This window comes from Parus major, chromosome 6 (assembly GCF_001522545.3).
Source record: "Parus major isolate Abel chromosome 6, Parus_major1.1, whole genome shotgun sequence".
NCBI lineage: Eukaryota > Metazoa > Chordata > Aves > Passeriformes > Paridae > Parus > Parus major.
This window is the reverse complement of record NC_031775.1, coordinates 23,039,781-23,063,690: the sequence shown is the minus strand read 5'-3', so window position 1 is coordinate 23,063,690 and position 23,910 is coordinate 23,039,781. Positions and strand designations below refer to the sequence as shown.

The window sequence follows — 23,910 nt, the reverse complement described above, 5'->3', positions numbered from 1 at the left end:
GCAGGCAACTGTATTTGCCAAGTGGTCAGGATAGATATCATACTGCACCACTGCTCAGATGGGCAGGACTTCTGGCTAGCAGAAAGGATTAGTCGCATTTTCAGAACACAGGGAAAAAAAAAACCAAAACACCCCCCCACCACACCCCTTGGAAATGTACAGATCATCTTTTGGTACTTAATTGATGTTGAATTCAGTTTGTGACCGATCTGGGGGCTCAAAGAGTCTAAAAAAAGTAACTAAAGAAAGCAAATCTATTGTCAGCAAGCAGGCTTACATTCATTCTGCAAAAATAAACCCTGCTTTTAAAATTTTCAGGGTCTCAAAAACAAAAAGAAAATATTGAAAAACATCAATTTAAATAATGCAAAGATTTAGGGGCCTGAATTTGCAAGTAAAACAGGAAATCCCATGAAAAGGAGTATTTATCTAGCTTATTTATTCCACTTAGTATCTATTTGCATTTCTACAATGTCCTTTGCAGAGAAACTCTCTGCATAGATGCTCTCCAGGATTTCACACTCCCCTCTCAAGTAAAACATAGCTTATTCCTGAATTCTCCAAGTAGAAAATAATGTTTAGAGCCCAGGAAATCTACTTACTACCTCTGACCCTGAGCTTTCCTCACAGACCTAGGAAACACCTGGGAAGTTCTAGCTTCTGAAACTCTCTCAATCTCCAGCCTCACCAATTGCCCCTGTTTCACTGGAGACCAAATGCAGCAGTGTTCCAGAACATGCTGAAAGACTCTCACAAAGCAGCATGTATTCCCAGCTGGCCATGTGCTGGATACTTTCAATTGTATTGGTGATTAATTACATTTCAATCACTTTGAGAATCCTCCAAAAGGGGTGCTGTTATTACCTTTCTGCAGAGCTCAGGTGATGCTGCAAACTCAGGATTAAGACAAGGTTTGCCTGTTTGTTACATTATTTATGCAGAGCAGATTGTTTGGCAATTACATTTAAAGTACAATCACAGTACCATTTGTACTTGCTACGTAAAGAGGCAAAAGTTTTTTAAGGCATTAATACCTTGAAAAGTACCAGGGTAAGTGGAAATGACTGTTCTCTCTTATTAGCTTGCATGGTTATTTATACTTTTGCAGATTACCATGGTGCAGTGCAATTAGGCTTCTTAAGTACTGTTCAAATTGAGAAGTTTCAAAAGCTCTACTGAGTAATTAACCCTCAAATACATTTACAGGAATAAAGCTGCAGCAAATGGCCAAAGCCTGTTCCAAACACAGGCTTTTAGATCACCTGTGAAGAAAGAAGTACAAGAGACCATCTGCCAGGAAGGGTTCCCACCCAAGCAATGCACTGACTGTTCCACCAACTACACCTTGAGCAGGTTTCACAACAGGTGTAATACACCAGGTAAATCTGGAACAAGGCACTTGGTCTCACCAGCCCCAGGCTGCCAGGTTTTTTAATTTTTTTTTTTTTTTTTTAATGTACCTAGGGTAAAAAACACCTGATAGCAATTCTGTTAAAGGCATACCACTCCACAGGCAAGATGAAACAATTTGGTGATTTCAAAGGTCAAAGAACTGACCTGTTTATAGGGGTGAATTTGGGGACTGAGGGGATTTTAGGTTACTTCTTTATTTTAAATGCAGACACATACTTCCAAACACACACTCTCCAGAAGCATGTTTGCCCAGGGCAGGACAGTCCACCTGCCATGCCAGCCTAGGAACAAGGCAGCTCTGTGACAGCATCCAAGTACACCCACAGTGGAGACACCAGCACTCTGCTGTGGCATCTCTAGTCCTTCAGCAGCTTCTCTCCTTACAGCCCAACACACAGGCACTACCAAGATGACCATCTTATCTCACAGGGGTGAGGAACACAGCTAAGATTTTATCATACACTGTGTTTTATTCCTTCTCAGACACAGTTCCAGCAAGTGTGTACCCATCTATAGAGCCTGTTCTCATTGCCAGCCTCACAGCAGAGAGGGGAAGGAAGGGACTTCTCTAAGGACACTCAAAGGTGAGAAGGAAACCAAGCTCCTCTGCATGCCAGGGAAGTGCCATTATATGATGAAACCCTCTTATTTGCAGACCTCACTTTATTAAAGGAATATGTCCTAATCATGTATCCCTTTTCCAAAGAGCAACTCTATTTGTCTCAGATTCTTTGCCAGCTCCTCCTCTGATGAACACAGACACTCCCCCATGCCCACACCCTGGATCACCCCCAGTTTTAGAAGAGATACAGTAAAACCCTCCATCCCAGTTGCTGTGATTTCCACAACCCACGTACCTCCACAGTGAACTCTCTGTAACACTCCCCAGGTTGAAGTCGTAGAGCTTTGTCAGAATGAGAATCACCTAGAGAGGGGAAAGGGAGGGAGTGAGAAAGAGAGAAAGGGAAAAGAGGAGAAAAAAAAAGGTTGATGTTAGATTTTGTAACAATACACAGGGCATTTGAAACCACCCAAAGGAGAGCTGAGCATTTATCCATTAAAGTTGCAGTATTATAGGATAAAGTAGGTTTAAAAAGTAAAATGGGAAATCATTAGCTTAGTGCATTGTATAACCAGTAACACTTATTTTAATCCCAAAATGTTCTGCATTTGAAATAAAACATGCCACCAGGAATTAATCAGATTTTGTGAGCTGACCTCTCTGCAACTACAATTATTCAAAGTCAGGGATGGAATCAAATGCACCCTTGCTAATTCAATAGCTCAATCTAAGATTACAGTCAGCTTCTTTTGTCTCTCAACATTCTGTCACTAATTATTCAGTCTCCATGGAAAGAATGGGCAAGTTTTTTTATGCAGATCCCCATGCAAAAACCTGATGACCAAAACAGGCCATCTTGCCTAGAGCCAGCTCTGTTTTCTCCATCTGCAGTCACTGACTCCAGAGCATAGGAATACCTACATGCCATCACCTTTCCACAGTAGTAAGAGGGATAAGTAGTGTGACATTCTACATATGCACTGAGCAAGACAGACCTCCACCTGGATCTGCAGTGCTCAAGGAGGGTCAGAGACTCCAGGGCTCACTGACTTTCTGGAGAAAAGACTCCTGAGTCATGCCCCTGCAAAGCTGAGGTTGGGGGAGAGGGGAGTTAAACAGTACATGGGGGAGCACAGAGGAATATACTTTCCTTCTGATGTATCTGGCACTCTGACCTCAGATTTCACAGGTAAATGTAATCCTCCTAGTTACAAGCTACATTGCCCAATGCCCTTCTCTCCAGAAAGGCAGTTATGCATTCTGATAATGCATAACTTGGGAGCCTTTGTGCAAGCTCCCAGGCTCACATGGGATGGGAACTTGTGCAGAGAGAACACAGGGTTCTCAGTGGAAGGCAAGAGCGTTTGAGCATCCGCTCCTTGCCTTTTTAGCATAACACCATACAGTTCATTCACTTGGATTCTACAGGACCAGCCTCAAGGAAGAGCTCCAGGGCGCCTCTTCATTTTTGTTTTGCACAGTTTTAACATTTCAGCATCATTTCCTCCTTGCAGAACTCAAGCACAGGCCAGTTTCCCTGACATCTGTGAGAGAGCATCTAGGGCAATGAGTTAGCAGGTTTGTGAGCAGTTACTTCACAGTTTGCCTAAAAGGTGGGTCCATTTGAGAGATGTGTCTCAAACGGCTGAGTTCATTAATGTTTTCATATGCGACAAGGATCTTTGCTCATACAAAGGCAGGCCTCCCTCCCTCCTCCTCCTCCCACAGCAGTGGGACCAGCCATAGCTTTCATGGGCTTTCCCAGCTGAAAGGCTGATGGGTGCAGAGTTTACAGCTTTGCAGAAAAATGCCAAAGGATTAATCAATATCACAGCTGCTGCAGCACTTGCTTACAGTCAGCATAGTACCAGGAAAAAACCTGTTCAAATTGTAAGGGACCTTGGTACGTGACTATGCAATCAGTGCCCAACTTAATGATTTTAGAATAGATGCTTCGAGCATTCCTCCCTCTCCTGGATCCACTTTTACTATCCTATATTGCATTTTTCCTTTTATTTCCTTTTATTTCCCCACGCAGAGACCTTTAGGAAGAAGATAATAGCCAAGCTGCTTCCAGCAGGGTGTGAAAAGAAACCTACCAGGCAGATTTGAGTCAGCATATGCAAGTCCACGTCAGCTGAAACCAACGCTATGCTATGGGGAAATAAGGCTAACATCCTTTTTTAACACAGCTGAAACCCTGCACACACCTTCCCATACAAAGGGGCAAGAGCCAGCTGCAAGCTGCAGCAACCAAGGATTGTATGGTTTGTGTGCCTCCCCCCTTACACCCAGCAGGACAGCCTTCTCCCGTCTAAAACCCAATGAGAATGACATTTTTAGGATGTTCCCTATATTCCCACAGGCACTTGGCCAGCAATCCTCTCAAGACTCTCTAGGAAGCCATGCACTGTAGCACAAGCCCTGCCTGCCCTGAAATTACACCCCTTGTATTGCTCACAGCTGTGGTGAGGTTTCACGAAGTTCACACATTTCAGAGTCCAAGCACATTAAAGACAGCTGTTCAGAGGATCCTGGATTTATTCCTAGACATTGTAAATAAAATCTCTGTGTCTTGGTCAAATTTCAAGAGATTCTATCTTATTTCTACCCTAAATTGCAATCACAACTAAAGGCAGCATCCATAGTCTCCCAGCTCTTTGTACATCTCTCCCCAGATCTCCTATGCCCTATATTTTTGAAGACATCACTTATATATTACCACCCTGCAAATCCCAGGATAACAACAGCTTTACAGAAGTGGGCTGAATGCTACTCAGCTCCCGGGTATAAAATCATAGTAAAAACACGTTGTTTAGTATGACTTTTCTGGATTTTTGCCCAGCATGACTGACTAACATCCATCTCTACTTGTTGGTGCTGCATGGAAAGTACAAGTGTGAACATCCCTTTGCAGTATCTTACACAGGGTCCCAGGAAATAGCAGGAGTTGCCTGAGGCAGTGGTAACACCTACAGTAACCTGTCCCTAAAATCACTCACCACATGAACCCAGGACAGGCAGCATTCCCACACCGCTAACCCAGGCAGCTTCCACTCCGCTCCCGCTTGCTTTTGAGAAAAAACACCCCAGATTCAATAAAGGCAACTCTTGCAATGGTTTGGGAGTCTGAAAGCCAGAGAGGATCTGAGAGTCTGAACACACAACCCTCCCAAGAAAAGCTGCAAAAGCACTTTGCTGCCTTGTGAGACCACAGAGCAAACTCAGCTGCTCAGGAACTACTGCAGGGTCGAGACACAGACAAGAGCCTGAAAGGCAGAGCTGGATCCTGAGCTGCTTCCATGGGGTGTGTTTGACACAGCTCTGCAGAGGAAACGTCAAACCCTTTCAAGAGGATCTTCTGAGGCCCCATCAGGCTGCCCCAGCCATGCTAAGAAGAAACATGAAGCAGGGGCAGATGAGGAAAAGTAGATTTTCTAAGACATTGTGTTGTTTGAATGCTTCAGTTGAAGAAGAACAACACAAAATAGGAGGAAAATTGGACATATCTTCCAAAACTGAATTCTGACAGGAGAAAGAAAAATTAAAAAGGGAAAAACCTTCATTGACTCAGGCTGAGACATTTGATTCCAATTTCTGCTTTGTAGTTTATGAAGCTCAGCTTGTTTTTGTCAACACTAACAAATAACCCTTTTTTTCTCTGGCAATGAAATTTTGCATGAAAATCTTGATGGTTTTCATTTTAAAAGCTGAATTCTACAAAAAAATGGATATTTTACAGTTAAGGCACAATTTCAAAACAAAAACATTTTCTTCCCCTGAACTGTCAGAAATCTGGAATTTCCACCCCATAGAAAATGCCCACTCTGCAACATAAATTAAAACATTTTGCTCTGAGGAAAAGAAATACAAATTTATTAAGTTTCAAGAAATTCAGAAACAGTAAAAATCTTACACTTAGGCATAATTTAATCAAAATAAAGAAAACACCTTTGTAGTGCCAAATTAAATTGTTTCTATTCATCAAAACAATCTTTCTAAAATTAATTCCAAGTCAGCTCAACATTAAACTGCATTTTGCTATGGGATCATACTTCTACTTCAGGAAATACAGCTCAGATATGAAGTTTCCTCATCTCCTGCAGGCTAGGCTCCACACAAACACTGTGCTTGCCAGGACACCCCAGGGCAGGTGTCCCTTGGGACACCGAGCAGCTCAGCTGGTTGAGAATGAAAAAAACAGAGAGTCTGTAGGACAGAGTGTGGAAATAGGGAGGCTGAATTACAGCTCCTTTAAGGCAATACAATCCCTCCAGAAAATGCAATTTCAAGCTGAGCTTACACAAAACTTAATGACCTGAATAATTTAACAAATTGTTTTGGTTTTGTAGACAGAAATGGTAATGGAGAAAGGATAATCAGAAAAAATATATTTTCTTTGGAAAGAGGTGATGTTCCAGTTCTACAAGAATTTTCTTCTGTGCTTCATTTTTCACACATGCATCTCCACATTACATATAGGTTGGAAGTTTTTTCACTGTCTACTAAATACCCTGCTTTAAGGCTTATATTAAAAAATGCCAACACCTGTCAATCATTTACCTTAAATGGTCTATACTTCAATACAGATTAAGAGCCTCTGGCACTGAGGAATCCTGACACAATGCTCTATAGCATACTAAACCACTAAATCCAGATTTGATATGACGGACCTCTTCTCTAAAATAAGGCCAGCAAGTGTCCAAAACTGTCCAATTCAGCAGCCTTGAGTCTTGACACAACTTGGCTGGCATGAAAGCAAAAAAATTACAACTAGGAACATTAGCCCATGGTTCATTCTGTCTCCAAAACACATCCCTGAAGGGATCCCTATTGTTCAGGCAATTATCAGAATCTCCAAGCCCACAAATCACAAAAGTACTCAGAAGCTTTTCAGAGTGTTAGGTGGCGTAACAATCTTCCATGCCAATAAAATTTTACTACGAAGGAAAATTACTTTAGTTCATTAAACCCAGCTCCAGATCTTGCCAATTCTAAACTGGCAAAGTGCTTTGCATATACCCCAGAGTGGAATATATAATGCCTGTTTCCCACAAATTAAGAGTGCAAAGGCACTGCAGTTCCTTCAGCAGGTTGACAATGAGCTTCAGGACAAGTAAAAGCACCACACCAAAGCCTGTCAGGCTCCTGTGACAGGGGACATTCATGTGAGAGACACAAGAGGGAAGAGCACAGCAAAGAACGTAGATGTCAGACAGACATCTGAAAGGCCAGCTCCAATCCACTTCACAAAACATCTCTTCTCTGAGTGATCCTGCTACATCAGCACAGAGATGAGCACAACTCATCAGCAGCCCTGTGCACATATTTGCCAACTGTAATTAATAAAGAGTACAGGGATGAGCACTAAGCAGCAGAGAGCACAACAGAAAGAGGGCAGACAAATTTACATGTCAGAAATGAGAGCTCTCCACTCACTTGCTCTGGCATGTTGGGGTCTCTGTCTCCTGCCCACAGACATATTTATATTTCCAGATGCTTGCAATTTTCTACCCTCCAAGCCAGCCACCAGAAGCTTGTCTGCAATTTCCATCTGCCATTCCCCAATCCATATGAGAACAGCACCCAAGAAGTAAATTTCAAATGTGAGCAACCACAGGATACTGGGAACCAGTGTCAGTTAAATGCTCATAGCCAAAGACAAACTGGTTTAAAATGTTCTGGGACTTAAAACACCAGCAGCACTGATCTATGTAGGTCCCTAAGATTTTCTTCTTTGGGCTTTTTTGGGGTTTTTTTTGTTTGTTTTGGGTTTCTTTTTTGTGGTGTTGGTGGTGGGTGGTTTTCAAGGCACAAGATTATTAACTAAAGATGGACTGATAGGCAAGCACATGGACATGCATATTCATGATCATGGATTTCTAAGGCACTCTTCCATGCAATCTCTTCATTCAAAGCTAATTCTGTCAAAAGTCACCAATACCAGCCTAATTTTTCCGAAACAAGCACTCAAAAGATAGGGAAGGGACCATTTACATGTTCAATGTGTATTTGTGCTTAAGTGTGTGCTAGGCTGACCCCAACCAGCAACTAAGCACCAACCCAGACACTGACTGTCCCACCCCAGGTTGATGGAGGAGAAAACCAGAACAGCAGAAGTGAAAAAAACCTTTTAATTCCTGGCAGAGACATTTTCATTAGTCAAGGGAAGAATCTATAAATAAACAAACAAGTGATATAAAGGCCATCATTGACTGTCCTCCCCAGCAGACCAATGCAAAATCAGTCTTAGAACATAGTTTCTATTGCTGAAGATGATGTTGTATGGAACACAACACCTTTTTGAACTCCTTCTTGGGTAGGCAGAGTGAGAAACAGAAACCTGACACTGTGAAGCTCTGTTCAGCTACACCTAAAACACTGATGTGCTATCAGCACTGTTTTAACCAAGAATTCCAAGCACAGCATGGCACAGGCTGCTCTGAAGAAAATTATTCCAGCACAAGTGTTTTCCTAGGTCAAGGTAGAGTGATTCTCAAAAACAGTCACTACATAATCCCGGTCTCATCAAAATCTCTTCACAAAAATACAGCCTCAAAAATGTATGTGTGCATGTGAGTGATCACACTACACAACATCACCATCCTCATTTCCATTGGAGGTCTGAGTGCAGTTGCCAATACCCAAGAGTGCTATCTCCAGTTGTGAGAAGCATATAGAACTATTACACAACTCCCAGGAGAGGAATTTAAATTCCACAGGTGTTAACAGATTCTGCAAGCATCACCACAATGAAGCAAGGCAAGTAATGGCATCTTTGTTTTACTGATGAGGAGGCAGAGAGAGGCTAAGTGAAATTTTAAGTGTTTCTCTACATGGAAACACTCAGAAAGAAGAATCCAAATCCATTTTTAAGAGTTTGGTTCAATCCACTTTGCAAATATATACGAAAAATCAAAGACCACTTTATTCTCAAAAAGAGTCTCCATCGAGAAATTCAGCATAGCTGAGAGAATCCAATTTAGCACATTTTGATAATTTAAGATAAGAGGCATCATCTGGAAGATAAAACACCAATCTGAGTTCACCCAGAGTAAGAGAATGATTAGGTGAAAATGAACACATACACCTTAAATACCAATCTCTCATTTTTCCCCAGTCTAGCGAGCACAGCTGCAGAAAACTTATCTCCAGATAATAGGAATTAATGAATAGCACATTGTAAGACACAAGAAGGAAACAGCAGAGCTACTGACAGCAAACACAGGCCAAATCCTGCCCCTGGAAATCAGAGTAGCACTTGTATAGGAGTAAAGCTTTGCCAACTTAACCTGCAGCAAAGGACTTTTCCTTACTTTTTGTCCTTTTTTTTTTAATCTCTGAAGAGACAAAAATGATCTGTGGGTGGCTTCAGGCAGTGCACGTAAAAGAGCCCTCTAAAATTGAAAGAGACAAGTCTCAAGATCACACACAGAAGCAAAACATGTTCTAGTGAACCTGTGATCTCCAAACAGCTGAGACTATCAAATCTGTCCTCAAAACAAGAACCAGTAACTAAAAGGAGGATATTCGCCTTTAATCTTCCTTTGCCTGTGTTGCTTATCACTTTCCAGTAGGAAAACTGCCACAGCAGGCTCCTTCTGTCCCCTGCCCTCCTCCCTTTCAGTATCAATCAGGCAGCACAATGGGCTGGAGCCAGAGCAGAAGCCTTCCCACTGGCACAGCTGGAGACACATCACTTTATCTCCACTAAAGCACCTTCCAGATGTAAGCAGCAGTTTGAAATTCCTACTTCCAGGACTTGCACTAAATGAACAGAATCTGAGAGTGCCAAAAAAAAAAACAAACCAAACCCAGGACTAAAACCACAACAGTGCCTTGCAGCAAGAGACAGATCTGGAAAGCCCAGGTGTCTCCTCCTGTGCCTTTACAAGCAAAAGCAGGGCAGGAATTTTGTGTGCTGGCTCTCTTGGATACCTTGACAACTCAAGGGCAAGCCCAGTCTGTCAAAGAAACAGCACCGATCAGCATCACCACTGACACACCTCTTCCAGAGTCATGGATTTACCTTACTGGCTCTCACAAATCTAGAAAGCTTTTTTAATTGAATCTGACAGGGTCCTTCATGCTTTTAGTTTTAGGCATTTTCGTGCAGGGACTGTAATTTAGGATATGTTCAGGGATGCCTTGCACATACAAATCTTTGCCATGGTAGTGAATGGAGCTGAATAACCCCACCAGCAAGGCAATGACTAATGACTCCAGGACTCAGAAAAGGAATTGGACCATAATGTTTTACAACAATGTGGGAAAAGAAGTCTGATTTTCCTCTCCCCAAGTCAGATATTCCAATTATCAACCAAAGGGAGGGTATTCATAGCCACTAACTGTATAGTGGCTGCAAGTCAGCCACAAGGCTCTTTCATCTCCACTACACTCTAAAAATTGGGCAATATTTCTCACGCAACATTTCTTCCAAGAAAGTAAGAAATAAAATTGGTAAATCATGCCTCAGTTTCAGCAAGTGTATCACCTGCATACCTGCATGCTTACATTTAGTGCAGGCGCACACACACAAAAATTGCAACTCTAATTGCAATTGTGCAAAACCTCCTTAATAAAGAAATAAATGAGATGCCTACAGTGAAGTTATCAGTCCTTGAAGAGCAGCTGGATTCGGTCCCAGAGGCTGCAGGAGAGTGCACACACTCGTGTGCATACGTGTCTGTGTGAAATAAAACCGATTATCAGCCACAAAGAATTAGGAGAGAGTGTCTGGAAAAGGTGTGGTGATTAGGAATAAATACACTTTAAGGGAGGCTGGAGACACCAACACTGACAGCAGCTTGGGAGCAGCATTAGTCAGAGAAGTCAGAGAGAAATACTCCATAGATTATCTGATCCACGCCCCTGACAAGGCAGAGTTTTGCTCCACAGAATTTTTCCCAGTTCTTCAGGATGGTTTTTCTGCACATAAACACACATTCCCACCAAAAAAGACATCGAGACTGCTTAAAATATCAGAAGCCTGAGCTTTATCTCTGTGTAACTCAGGTTAACATAAATACAATCTCTCCTGTCAGGTAGTGATATGATTTAAGGATCCCCTATCATACTTTATAAGAGGTGATAGCAAGGAACTCATAATTTATTTCTATTGATTCAGCAACCCACACCAGATCATATACCCTAGATCTTGCTAAGAAGCCCCTCTAAAACCTTGGAAACTTTAATTTTATCTTTTTTCTCTTCTCCATCTTCCTTTTAAAGCTGCTGTGTGCACACCCCTAAGTTCAAGAAGAAAATGAAAAAAGGCCTCAGATACTTTGCTGGCTCAGTTCTTATTCCAATTATCCCCTGATACCATCTGCGAACCAGCAGATTTTGTGCAGCAATTTATCTCTGTGGAGTCAGTCACATTTCTGCTGAAGGGCCATTTAAAGCTTCTGACATGGGGAGACCTGAAAAGAAGGAATGACTTGAACTCCAAGTATGGGTACACTACCTTCACAGGAGAGTTCTCCATTTAATTTAAAAAAAAAAAAAAAAAAAAAAAAAAAAAAAAAAAAAAAAAAAAAAAAGTAATAGATTATAGCCCTTTGACATCCTATAAACTGCCGGGACAGGAAAGGGTTTTTCATGAAGGCAAGAGGGTCTGGTTCTATAAAAGAAGCTAAACTAAGTGGGAAATTTTGTGTCTGAGGCATTTCTGGAAGGAAGAAGGAAAAAAAAAGTTCCCAAAAAAGTGATTTTTCAAGAAAATCCAGGCTGCTTATAGCTGTTCCATTTTGGACTCCAGGCTCTACTCAGGAGCTCTCACTCCTCTCACACACATGCCCTCTCACCTCTCCCCTGCATATGTACATATACATATATAAATACTAGTGATCTTCTTCAGATTCAAATTAGCAACTGAAACAATTGCTATTGATCAGTGCATGGGCAAGAGATTCTCTCTCTCCCCCCAGGGACAGAAGATGGACTAGATACCCTGTTAAAATCCATCCTCATGTGTACAAATGCTTACTTCATGTGAAAATGCCTCACTGCTAGCACAGGAGAACCAGTCCAAAAGCTGGAGTTTTACAGATGTTACCATGGAAGAAAACAATGTACCTGTTGGAAGATAAACCCTCGCATCTGTTTTTAATGGCCAGCTAAAAAACCTTCCAGTCCTGGACCCTTATTAACTGCAAATCCAATCGCCTGAGACTTCAGCTTATTCCCTTCCTCACAACAGCCCACGGAAATAAGGATTGTTGCAGTTTGCCAAGTGTCAAGTGTAGCACAGAGGGAAAAAGGGCAAATGCACAAATGGTTCAAGTTATGGTTCTGCAACTATCAACATCCAATAGTCAGATTTTCTACCACATATGAGAACCTGCTTTAAACAACTGTAATATAACTGTAAAAATCCATTATGTAATCGCAATGTCTTAAATATGCATACATAGAGTACTTATAATTAAACTGTGGGGAAGGTGAAATATGAGAATCATCACAGGAAGAACAAGATAAAAATAAAAGCAATCATTTAGAGTAAGTATCACAGACAACTTGGGTCAGTCAGGCTGAGTTGGACACACAGAATAGGAAAGTACCCAAGGTAAGAGACAAGCAGAGTCAGGGCTCTTTACAGACAAAAGGTCAGAAGCAAGAGTTTGAGTGCTAAATAGCTAATTAACATATTTTTACATTATTACAGATTTTAAAAAAAATTAAATTATCTGATTATCTTATATATTACGGTAATAAAAACGTGATCTGTCCAATTAACTGCACTCTCCTGACCTTGAACTTCTGTTTATGTAGTCCTCATCTGCAGGTGACAAAACCTACTTTAAAACTTAGTAGCTCAACTATGGTAAGGTCAGACTCTGCCCTAGTAGCTCCATTTTCTACTCAAATTCCTTTGAAATAATCTTTACTCCTGATTTTAATCACCTTTATTATTTTTCATTTTTAGTCTATATTTGCAATGTGCACACATTTCATCATTGTTACAATGACTGAACTACTTGTACCATAAGTAGCTTACTATTATTATTATTATATGTATTGCATCATTAAATAGTAAACTAAAATTATTTTCATCTGTGAATTTTTCTATGTTGCTGTGAAAACACACTCTGTCTGGGCAATTTTCCTTCTTTGCTCCTGTGCAGAGCAGCTCTTGCTCATGCCTAGCACCCCTGGAGCCAGGATGCTTTCTCCTGGGGAGGGCCTAACCAAGCAGACTCAGATGACATCCCCTCACCAGGTATTTCCAGAATGTGAGCTGGGAATGATTCCTCTGTGTGTACCCACCACATTGCCAGATGGAGAGAACATCCTCCTCTGTCCCACCACGAAAACTTTAAATATATTCCAAACTGCCCCCCACCCCCCTCCCCTCCAAAAAAGAACTGTCTTCTGAAAGACTGGCAGCAACTTGTGGTGGGGTGGGAGTACATCTTTGACAATGCACAATACAATTGTAATTTTTAGTGTCAGTCCAATAGTGCAAGGGGGTGTGGGGGGGAAATGTGTTGAAGAAAAAAATCCATTCATCTGGTTTTAACCTTAGCAAGAAAGAAAAAAAAAAATTCCCGCTTTAGAAATACCTTGTGCTAATGCCTACATGGGGAGATGTGGAACAGCACAGTCGAAGCTGTCAAGGGCAATTTTTCTTACAGACTTAAGTGTTCTGGTACTTACAAAAAAAAAAAAAAAAAAGATGAGAAAAATAGAGGAACTTGAATTCCAATCTCCTTTAATGCAACATTATGATTGAGAATTTCAAGCTGTAAAAGTAGGAAACTCAGAAGTACAGACTTTACATTATGCACATGGATTGTATAAAATAAAAGAGGAAAATCACCTTTGCAGAAATTCAAAGCTCTATCAACTTTTGGAATCCTTTTACAGTTGGTTGGGGCCCAGGGACAGTTGGTCATACACCTACTGGCTCAATTGTGCAACCCTCACTTCAACAGAAAACTTTCAGAACAATTGACATTGCAAGATCTGTCTCCTTTCCTTACTTAGGGATCTACAAAATTATCTCTATGGATGTGGTGGTTTGGCATTTAGGGGAAAAAAACGCGGAAAACATAGAAGGAAGTGACTCCTCTGAGAGAGGCTGCTGGGAGTTTCTTCTCTGCTTGAGACCTGGCCAATAGTTGGCCACTTCTGAGAATTGACAGCATTTTTCACCACTGAAAAGTGAGATCACCTTTGTGACTACCACCTTTTAAACCTAGGCCCAGGAGCTTCTGGCTCCCTTTTTCCCGGCCTGGAGAGGTATTGGAGCTCTGGTGTGGCTGGCCCGCTGCCCCGCGGCCTGTGAGGCCTGTTGTGGGGAGGAGGCCGGGCCGGAGCCCAGCAGCTCCCGGGCGGGGGACGGACACTGAGGGGATTTCCCCAGCCCCAGGCGGGCCGGGCTCGGCCATGGCCCCTGGTTCAGGGCTGGGGCAGGCCACGGCTGCCAACATCTCGCCCTCCATGGCCTGCACAGATGGCTCCAGGCTGAAAAGCATCCAAAAACCATCCCCTGCTTTTCAGCACTGCCATGTATACCTATCCGTGGCTTGGGCCAGATTTTAACCCTTTCACTACCCAGATGAGACCTGCAGATTTAATTCCCTGTCCAGAGAGAGGAAAGCAAGAGTGATCAACATGTGAAGAGACAACATGAAACATCAAGGTCAGCAAGAGAGAAGAATCAAGCTTCAGATAGAAGGAGAATGAAGAGATGCTTTAATAAGCTAAAATATTCTTTTCGTAGAGCTAGAGAGATGAACAATAATGCTCTGAAAAATTCCTTTAATTCATGAAAGAGTATTGGGGGGAATGACCTATTCAAACTGTAGATCTGAGCAAAGGTATCCATTGGTGAAGCTAAGCAGATGGTAAAGAAGTTGTGATCCCATGAGATGCTTGAACAGAAAGAGAGAAGTGAGAGTTGATGAAGACCCTTTGCCCCAAGAGAGAAAAAGAGAATACTTCTGATACCAGAGATGATTATAAAAACAGATGAAGAGAACCTCTGCCTTTAAATAACTCATCCTTAAAATAACACCCCTTGAGTTCATGGCCCATGAACACAACTCTGAGTGGTATAAAAATGGGAGGAAAGCATGATGGCAATTTTTTTTTTTTTTCCAGGAGGCCGCCAGGAATGGAAATGAAAAGCCATGAGAAAACTGCTTTTCTTGTAGAGAAGTCTCCCTGAAATTACAAGAAAAACTCTGATGAAAAAGACTATTGTATAGTTAATACTGCTTTAACATCCCAGGTTTTGTCTCTGTGTTGTCAGTTGAGAAAAGAAAAGGTGAGATGGGGTGGAGAGAAAAGGTTTCTGGAGGTTTTATTCTGGTTTCTTATTCTTGTAGTTCAGTTAATAAAGTTTCTTTATTCCTTTTAAGTTTTAAGCCTGTTTTTCCCTTCTTCTAATCTATATCTCACAGCAAGAGATGAGTAAGTACCTTGGTGATTCTAGCTAGAGCTAAAACCACCACAGTGGACCTGCCAGATTCTTTCCCTCCAGGAAACAGAAAAATTGAAGCCCACTCTTCATATCAAGCCACTGTCTGTATCTCTTGTAATAATCATGGTTATGGCAACTGAGACTGCTGACTGACATTTAAACTGAGACTGCTTTTAAGCTCAAGATTTAGGATGCTAAACTCTAAGAGATAGATCCTTTTAACTCATGTATGACAAAGGAAGGTTCAGTTTTTCTAGCACCTGCATCACCATCAGAAGAACATCTAGGAACCAAAATCTGGTAGAAAAGGGGAAAGAGACAGAGTGTCATGTTCTCTGAAAATCCTTTGCAACTCTGCAGGGTCTCCAGATGACCTTCAGGGAATTTCATATACGTGGGCTAGAAGGTTATGTTGCACCTTGCATTGAGACATCAAAACCACCCATCACTGCAGAAGAGCTCTAAAGAACATTAACAGTTCCACTGACTAGTCCTGCATTGCAAAGTTTTAAGTGGTGCACCAGAAATTTCTCAAAGCTTCCAAAAATCATTCTGCCCCTTGAGGAACTTAAAAGGGAATGCCTGTGCAGTACAATGAAGTAAGAACGCAAAATGACCGAACAAGGTTGGTAATCGCCACTCTGAAAGGTCTTTGAGAGCTTTCTTCTCCTCTTTAGTGTCTCAAGAGCCATGGATTACCATCAGAATAATGTCTTCTCCTCTCCCTCACCAGTCACACCACAAGGTCTTGTCATTATCAGCACCATGAAGTCACAGGAGCAATATGCTTTTCATGAGAAAGCGTTGAGCTGGCAAAAGCTGAGAGCTCTGAACATCATCAGAGGCTGAAGCATGGTGGGGACCAGAGGGTTGATTCAAGTAGATGATGTCAGTGTATCAACTCTGTACAGAATGTCTTACCTTTCAGGATGCACACATAGGAAAAAGTGAACACATCTTTTAAGTACCTGTGACAGACTAAAGAACAAATCCAAAGTCCCATTTTTGCCTCTGAAGTTTTATGACTGCCCTTTCACTACAATGATAATCTACAAACTACTTCTTATAAAACACCTCCCAAACCAGAAATATTTCTCTGGGCCCTTTTTACAGCAGGACTGACAGCAAAAGCTCCAAAGATAATCTTCAGTAAACCTAGTTATTGGAACAGTGCAACCTGTTGTAAATTCACATGTGCAACACAGAAGAATGAAGATACTCCCCATTCCAGCCTTTCAAATAGCAATTGATACAGATCTCTCTAGTAACTACACCAGCACAAGACTGATTCCAACAGCTCCACAGCTCCTCACAACACTCCTGCAGCCAGAGCGGGTCTCATTACAAAACTGATGCACTAAACAGGCACCAGGGGCTTAGCTTTAAACCAAGCTGTCAGAGCAACAGCGTCCTCCACTGCATCACAGAGCTCAAGTTATCTCTCAGGGGCTTTTGCATTTTGGTCTTCTACCAGCCCTAGCTCTTGAAGCAATGCCTTAAAACGAAACAACAGAATCTCATATTCTCTTATTTTTACTTTTCCCTTATACACATGCATATATGCATACCTAATTATATATATGTATATATAATTTATAGATATACATAATCATTTAGAATTATTTCCATTGCATTATTTTCCCTCCTCTCTCTGCCAAGAAAGAAGACAATAAATTATCTCAGGCTGTTTTAGATGCCTCAGATTAGCAATGCCACAGTCAGAATAGCACAGAGCACTCTTGAACAGCTATTGCAAGTACTTGCAGATGCCACGAGCCCTTTTCATTCAGGAACAGTGTATTTACATTCAAACATTAAGGAAAATAAAACCAATTTGATTCACACACTTTGACATCAAGAGGTAGTGCTCAAGCACAGCTTTGCATTCACAGCACGTGTGGCATTCTTGATTAAATGAGATCCGTACAACCATAATAAACCTGTAATTTTATTGGCCAAGCTCTATGAAAACAATTTAGAATACACGGATTTTAATGTTAAGCAAACTGCAGCCCATGTACAACATCCATGAATTACAGCAGTTTGGCAATGAGCTGACCAGTTGCTCCTCACAGCCTTTAATAACAATCATCCACATCTTCACAGCACAATAGAAATTAGAGATGCAAGAAGCCTATTAGCCCATCCAAAAACACCAGGATTGTTCCCTATGGGATAATTGCTGTTCTGATTCTGTACAAAGTAGATTTAAAGCTGTAAAACAAGGTAGCCTCTTTAGTAAGATTACTCATCATTGCTGAAAAGTCAGTTCCATAAAGCTTCTTCTAGACATTAAATTTAAATGTTTCCCCTTTAAAAAAGTTTAAAGCTAGTCCAAGGAGCTTAGTCTCCTTTGGATTCCCTTCAATAAAGAGAAGAGTTGAGAAACTGACCTTCCCTGGCCAAAAGCCTTCACAAACAGCTCTCCTTCTACCCATCTCCTCTGTGTCAGCTCTCAACAGGGACATGTGGCAGTTCTAGTGCAAAATGCAGAACTTCACTGTGTCCTGTACTAGAGCAGGGGCTCTGACACAAGGCTGGGTCTAGGTAAATGTCTTTGTTGCAAGCAGTGGCAGTCCTAAATACCAGGCTATGTCCACTGCTCAGTAAGTCTCCATGCACTGTGTTTCAGTCCCATAGAAAGTCCAGAATTAACAGAGAATTAATATGTGTATCAGAAGAGCTCAGATGTACCAAGGACAGAGGGAGGGAGGAAGGGAATGACAAGATTTGCAGACAGGAATTATAGCAAGTCTACCACAATCCAGACTAAATCCAAAACATTGAAGCAACAGACACCACAGCATCTTGCTTCGGGCCCAGGAGAGTCAATAATGTCATCAAGAGGAATTTGTCTGAAAAGGTGGAAACAATAGCATTTAGCACTAATTAAAATGTCAATGGAGTGATGAAGCCAAAAGTCTTCAGCCTGTACATGTTAGGTCATCTGATTATTATTAACAACTGTTTTTTTAAAAAGAAGCAGTAAGAAGGTGAAATTTCCACATGATAAAACAGAGCTGGAACTCAGGAGAAGGTGCCTCTTAACAAGAAAAGCCTTTGCAAACTGAAAGTAACAGTTACTAGGGAATGGGTAATGACCCCACTAAAAGTTTGAGAAGTTCTCCATGCCAAGGACAATGGAAAAGAACATGCACAAGTAAAACTTCTTGGATTTTGCATCTCTAATTTTATTTCCCTGAGAGGTTTCTTCTGAACTTCCTTCTAATACTCTTCCAACACCTCTAGTAAAAAATAATATGCCCATGAGTGAGACCCACTCTTACACACTACAAAATTCCCTGCTGTTAACTGAGGTATTGCTAATGTGGTCACATTCTTCTAGCTTAGTATAAGCATTTAATGAGTGCTGTTTTTTCCTGAAACAAGCCCTAACCTCTACTATCTTCGATATATATATATATATATATATATAGACATTTACAAGCAGGATTTCAACCAGTCACCTGCATACACTCACTCTATGAGCTTGTTACATAAAAAGGTGGAACTGTAAGGGACGTTTTGTCTGGAGCAATCCATGGCTCTTTATGGTCCCCAAATCCTGCAAATCCCAAGACACTTCTCAACTCCTCTGAACAAACTGCAGACCTTAACCACAAAAGTCAAAACAAAGCAATAGCCCACAAAAAAATTCTTTTAATATACCATAGGAAGAGAGGAAAAGAAAAGTCAAGGGCACTGCTGCTGTCCTGCAGCCTAGCAATAATGAGGGATCTGAGAAATGCCAAGATGATTGCCTGAAGTGGAACACCAAGAGCATGTCAGACACACATCATCTCTCTCTTCCATAGCTGAATGAGGAGTCACTTTTTAAACACAGACCTCCCCTATTCCACTCAGAAAAGTGACCATGTTACAGTGAAGAGTAATGCTTATGTATCTGACATGATTCTATAAAATTCTTCAGAATGAATATTGCAAAGAAGCAATTTATTATTTGTAAGAAAAATAATATAGTTTGAGGATGCAAGATAAAGTTCTTTTTTACCCAAAGAAATACCTTCCTTTAAGAAAAGCAAAGCAGCCATAATGACAGAGGAAAATCTTTGGAAGTAGTACCAGAAAAAGACATTAGAAGTGGCAATCACCATGTCAGACACACTACACTGCAGGGGAAGGGAAGAATGACCAGATAATGAAATTACAGGGCATTGAAAATGTCAAAGAGCGACCGTGCTCTACCATCATTCACAGGTTATATGAGGCATTAACATGCTGATATCCCATTCCAGTGACAAAGATGGCAACAAGAACAGAAAATAGTCCAAAATGAATCTGTTGCTGAGACCAGGAATTTAATGAAACAGGGAGATGAGCAGAAAATTAATCTTACTTTCACTGTACAGCCTTCAAACTGAAAGCTACTGGCCCTGTTCAGGAACAGTAATAGCTCAGGGATGCATTATTTTACTTTCCTTATCTATGATCTCCCCAGTCTTATGAGTCATCATCACAAAAAAGGGTATCAAGTCTTTCAAGCAAGGACCAACCTTCTTGGCAGGCAATGGCACCAAGGAATTTCCAGCCAGGTATAAAAAAGAAGAAAAAGTCCTTCACAATTAAGCAGATTCACCACTAAATCAAGGGCCCAGGGAAGCTGGGGTATCTCTGTACTTGGCAGAATTCAGAACATGACTGCTCTGAGCAGCTTTATCTGACATCACTGCTTCAACCTTTGAAGCTGATCTGAGCTTGACCAAAAGATCTGCAGAGCCTCCCCCTGCAAACCCAATCTAAATCACTCTACAGCTCAGTTCTGCTCCCTTCAGATAGAAACACAGAATATTGATCAATATGAGAAGCATACACAACAGTAAAGCCAGAGGACCCTGTGTCTGTCCCATAACACATCTTCCTTCCTTGCTTGAGGTAGTTCATCAGTATTAAAAAAAAAAAAATCATCTGCCCCTATTCCTCATATAAAAAGAAAAAAAAAAAAAAAAGAGAGAAGTCACGGTAAATCAAAATGTACAGTCTGTTTATGGAAACAACTTTCTCTTCTGGAGAGAGTCTAATGGGTCATAACACAGCTTGGGGCAGATGCAGATGAACTGTCAGAATCCAGAGAATTCCATGTGAAGCCACCTCTACACATCCTCTCCACATATGGCAACCCCACAGGGCAGAGCAGCACCATTCCAGCAGCACCACCCAAAGCAGCCAAGGTCAGGCTGGGAGGACTTCCCCTGCAAAGTCAGATGCAGCAGAAATTCTGCACTGCACCCCAAACCCTCAGATTCTGATGTTTTTCCTAGGTCTGGTGCAGAAATGGTCCTTTTTTCAGCCCAACCTAATAAACTCTCCTATTGGAAAGACTGAGAGCAAGATTGTTTCAAAAGGTTTGATAAGGTCAGCGCTAAAGAGTAGTTGATAAGGCTATCTGGCCTCCACAATGGTTTCTTATGGAGCTCAAATTTTCTATTTCAGAATTGTATTTCAGAGCCAAGTTCACCCAAATTTAAACAGGAACATGTCTTTGAAAAATAAAAGCAAAATGAACAAAAAAACCCCATTCACTTAACTTAATCTGGAAAACATAAATAAAGCAGTTTCCTCATTCCATCAAGCAGATGCAAATTTAATTTCAGATCACTCAATTTGTTTTCCTGTAAACAAACAAATTGTTAAAAAGCAGGGGAAAAGAAACCCTTGGAAACACTATCTCTTATCACATATAGTATGTGCCTCTCTCTCCCTGCTGGCCCATATCACATTCAATCCTACAGTTTTCAAAGGCTGCTGGAATTCAATCTGCTAAAGGTGTGTAACAAATGAGGCTTTGCAGTGTGCATTTGTTGAGTAAGCGGGAGTATCTGGACATCTGTGAACAGGGATGATTCACTGAGAGATGTGTGTAAGACAAAAGGCTCATCCTCACCTATCCCAAGGCCACATTTTCACCAGTTTATTGGCAGCCAATCTGCCAGACAACAAACGTAGCCAGACTGTGAATCAAAAATCTTTCCACCCACAAGACCATCATTCTTTTACTGCTACACTAGTGTTTTTTGCATCATACCTAGAAAGTAAAGATCACCTGCTGCTCACTTAAGGTGTGGAAAAGATCTATCACCTCAGGGCATTCTTAAATACAACCATCTTGTTCATTACAAGGGCATAATGTTCTTCTCTATCGACTGAGCAATAGTCATGGATCATGTGGCAAGAACCAGCCTTGGAGGTAGCTAGATGGATGTCCAGCCATTGCAAGCTTCATGGTCATATAAGCAATATCTTATGGAGATCTATGGACAGACAGTACAGACCCTGGCAATGTCTTTGTGACTCCAAGCCCATCTGCCACAGCAGCAGAACAAATGAACAATAGCCAGCTTTGAACTGCAGCCTACACCCCTAATTACACCTGAAGTGTCTCCTGGCAACATCCAGGACTGGCTGAGATAGCACTTACCTGTCAAAATACATTGGATACAACAAACTGCCTCTTTAGAACACAGAAGTGGTTTCACATTCCGTCTATTGCAGCTCTGCCTCCTCTATGGAAGTCCTGCAATCTGGAGAACACACAGATTTGTCTGTGTGCCTCGCACTTACTGAGCCCAATAAATGACTGCCTAATGTAGGCACCATGTCAAGAGAGAGTTCTGTGTTCAGACTGAAAAAGGTGAGTTTGCTTTAGTCAGATCAGGCTTGCTTTGGCACTGTGCACTTAAAAGTCATCAAGATGTACTACACAATTTAAGGTTATTCTGGGGCTCCCCGTAAGGAATCCAGCACCTAAAGATGCAGTCTGACATTTCAAACATAAGTATAAAGAAAATACAGTGCATTGACAATTTAATGCAGTTTCTAAAAGCTGTTACTAGAAGGGGAATGTGAAGTCCTCTCTGTCTTGCCCATAACTAATTTCTTACAGTTGTTCCCAGTCATCTTTTAAATGAACACCTGAGGTGCAGCCCCAGTCTGCTGCCAGCTAGTACTGCCATACTGCACAAAGCTGTTGGGTGCCCAGCCCAGGGACTGACTGACTTCACAGGAACATCAGAGAGCAGGAACACAACCTGGACATTGTAGAACTACAGCTTTAGATGGAGGAGAGACATCAGAGTATGCCAAAACCATGCAGAACTGACAAAGGAGGGAGAATTCCACAGTGTGCTGTCACTGTTCCAGCTTCACTACATTTGAACGTCAGGAGAAAGCTTTGGCAACAGGCACCTGAGCAGAACTGAGTTAAGCAGCTTAGAGTTACCTGTACAGCCACAAGCTGTCACAGCTCAGACAAGTAAAGTACCTTTTACTTGGCCAACTACAAGGTGGTAAGATGAGCTGACCTTCAAGCCTGGACTTAGGATATGGCTCTCCCAACTAAGTGGAAATACCAGGAGGTCCAGTGGACATCTAGGAACTACCCCATGCTACACAGAAGGAAGCAACACTGGGAAGACAGAAATCAGAGCCCCATCTGACTCCATCTCCAGTCAGGCTGAAGTCCCTCACTGTTCTCCCACTCCTTTCTGTGCTGACACAGCTCAGCTCTCCTTCCCAGCTGGAAATTCAGCCTGGCCTCTGCCCCCACACAGGCCTTGTTGGCTCTTACCACCACACAAGAGCAGTCTCCATTTCTCCCCCTGCCACACAGAGTTCAATCCTCACTGCAGCTTCTCCTGCATAGCCTATTTACACTTGTTTATCTTATCATTCTTCCCACAGTCTGAAGTAAAGATGTAATCACCACAGCTGCAGTGTTATCCCACAGAAATTACATTTTCAAAGGGAAAAGTGCAAAAATACAATTACTTGCTTTAGATACAGTGGCTTAGAGGGACCCAGTTTTGAAGTGCTTCCTATTTTCCAGGAAAAGACTGAAAACTTGCACCTATATGTGTAGCAATCAGAAAGTACTTACACCTTTCCCTAAAGAAAACCCATGAAAATGATACCAGGCCTTATCTGACGGAATTATATGGTATTTCTGTCTCAAAAGCCTGCATGCAGTTGTATCAGAGTTCTTGTTATTTAACAGGACTGAAGGCAGGTCAAGCTGCACAATGATTCTTGCAAATCAAGATTTTATTGACACTCACAGACATGCAACTAAAAACCAAAACCTGCTGCCACTGCTGCAACAAATGATGAACCTGGAGGATCATTCAGGTTTGGAAGTGTAGAACAACTGAATTAATGAGCTCTGGGGATGTTGTCTAACCAACCTCCATTCCCCAGCCAGGATGTAGTTCCTCTGAATCACTCCCAAGAGGTACTTGCCTGGTCTGTTTTTAATGATCCCTGATACAAGAAAGGACACTTCCCACGGAGTTATAGCAGGCTTTACTCACTATAAACTTTTTCATATAAACTAATTTTCTCTGTTTTGCTATATTTTAAGCATATGATTGCTCATCCAATCCTTCACAGACAAAAGTAAAAAAAAAAAATCCACCCTATTTACCTTAAACAACTGAGTTTTACATTAATTTTATCATTCCTCTTTAGTTTCCTCTTCTTTAGCTGAACAACT

At 41.5% G+C, this 23,910-nt stretch overlaps 1 protein-coding gene across 1 annotated transcript in view; it reads right to left on the bottom strand.

Annotated features, from left to right (window-relative positions):
- SORCS3 (sortilin related VPS10 domain containing receptor 3) overlaps positions 1-23,910 on the bottom strand; it is a 273,617-nt gene that overhangs the window by 181,278 nt on the left and 68,429 nt on the right. Inside the window, exon 3 of the mRNA XM_033515725.1 lies at positions 2,271-2,338. Coding sequence (XP_033371616.1) covers positions 2,271-2,338 — 68 coding nt within the window. The remainder of the gene's footprint in view (positions 1-2,270; positions 2,339-23,910) is intronic.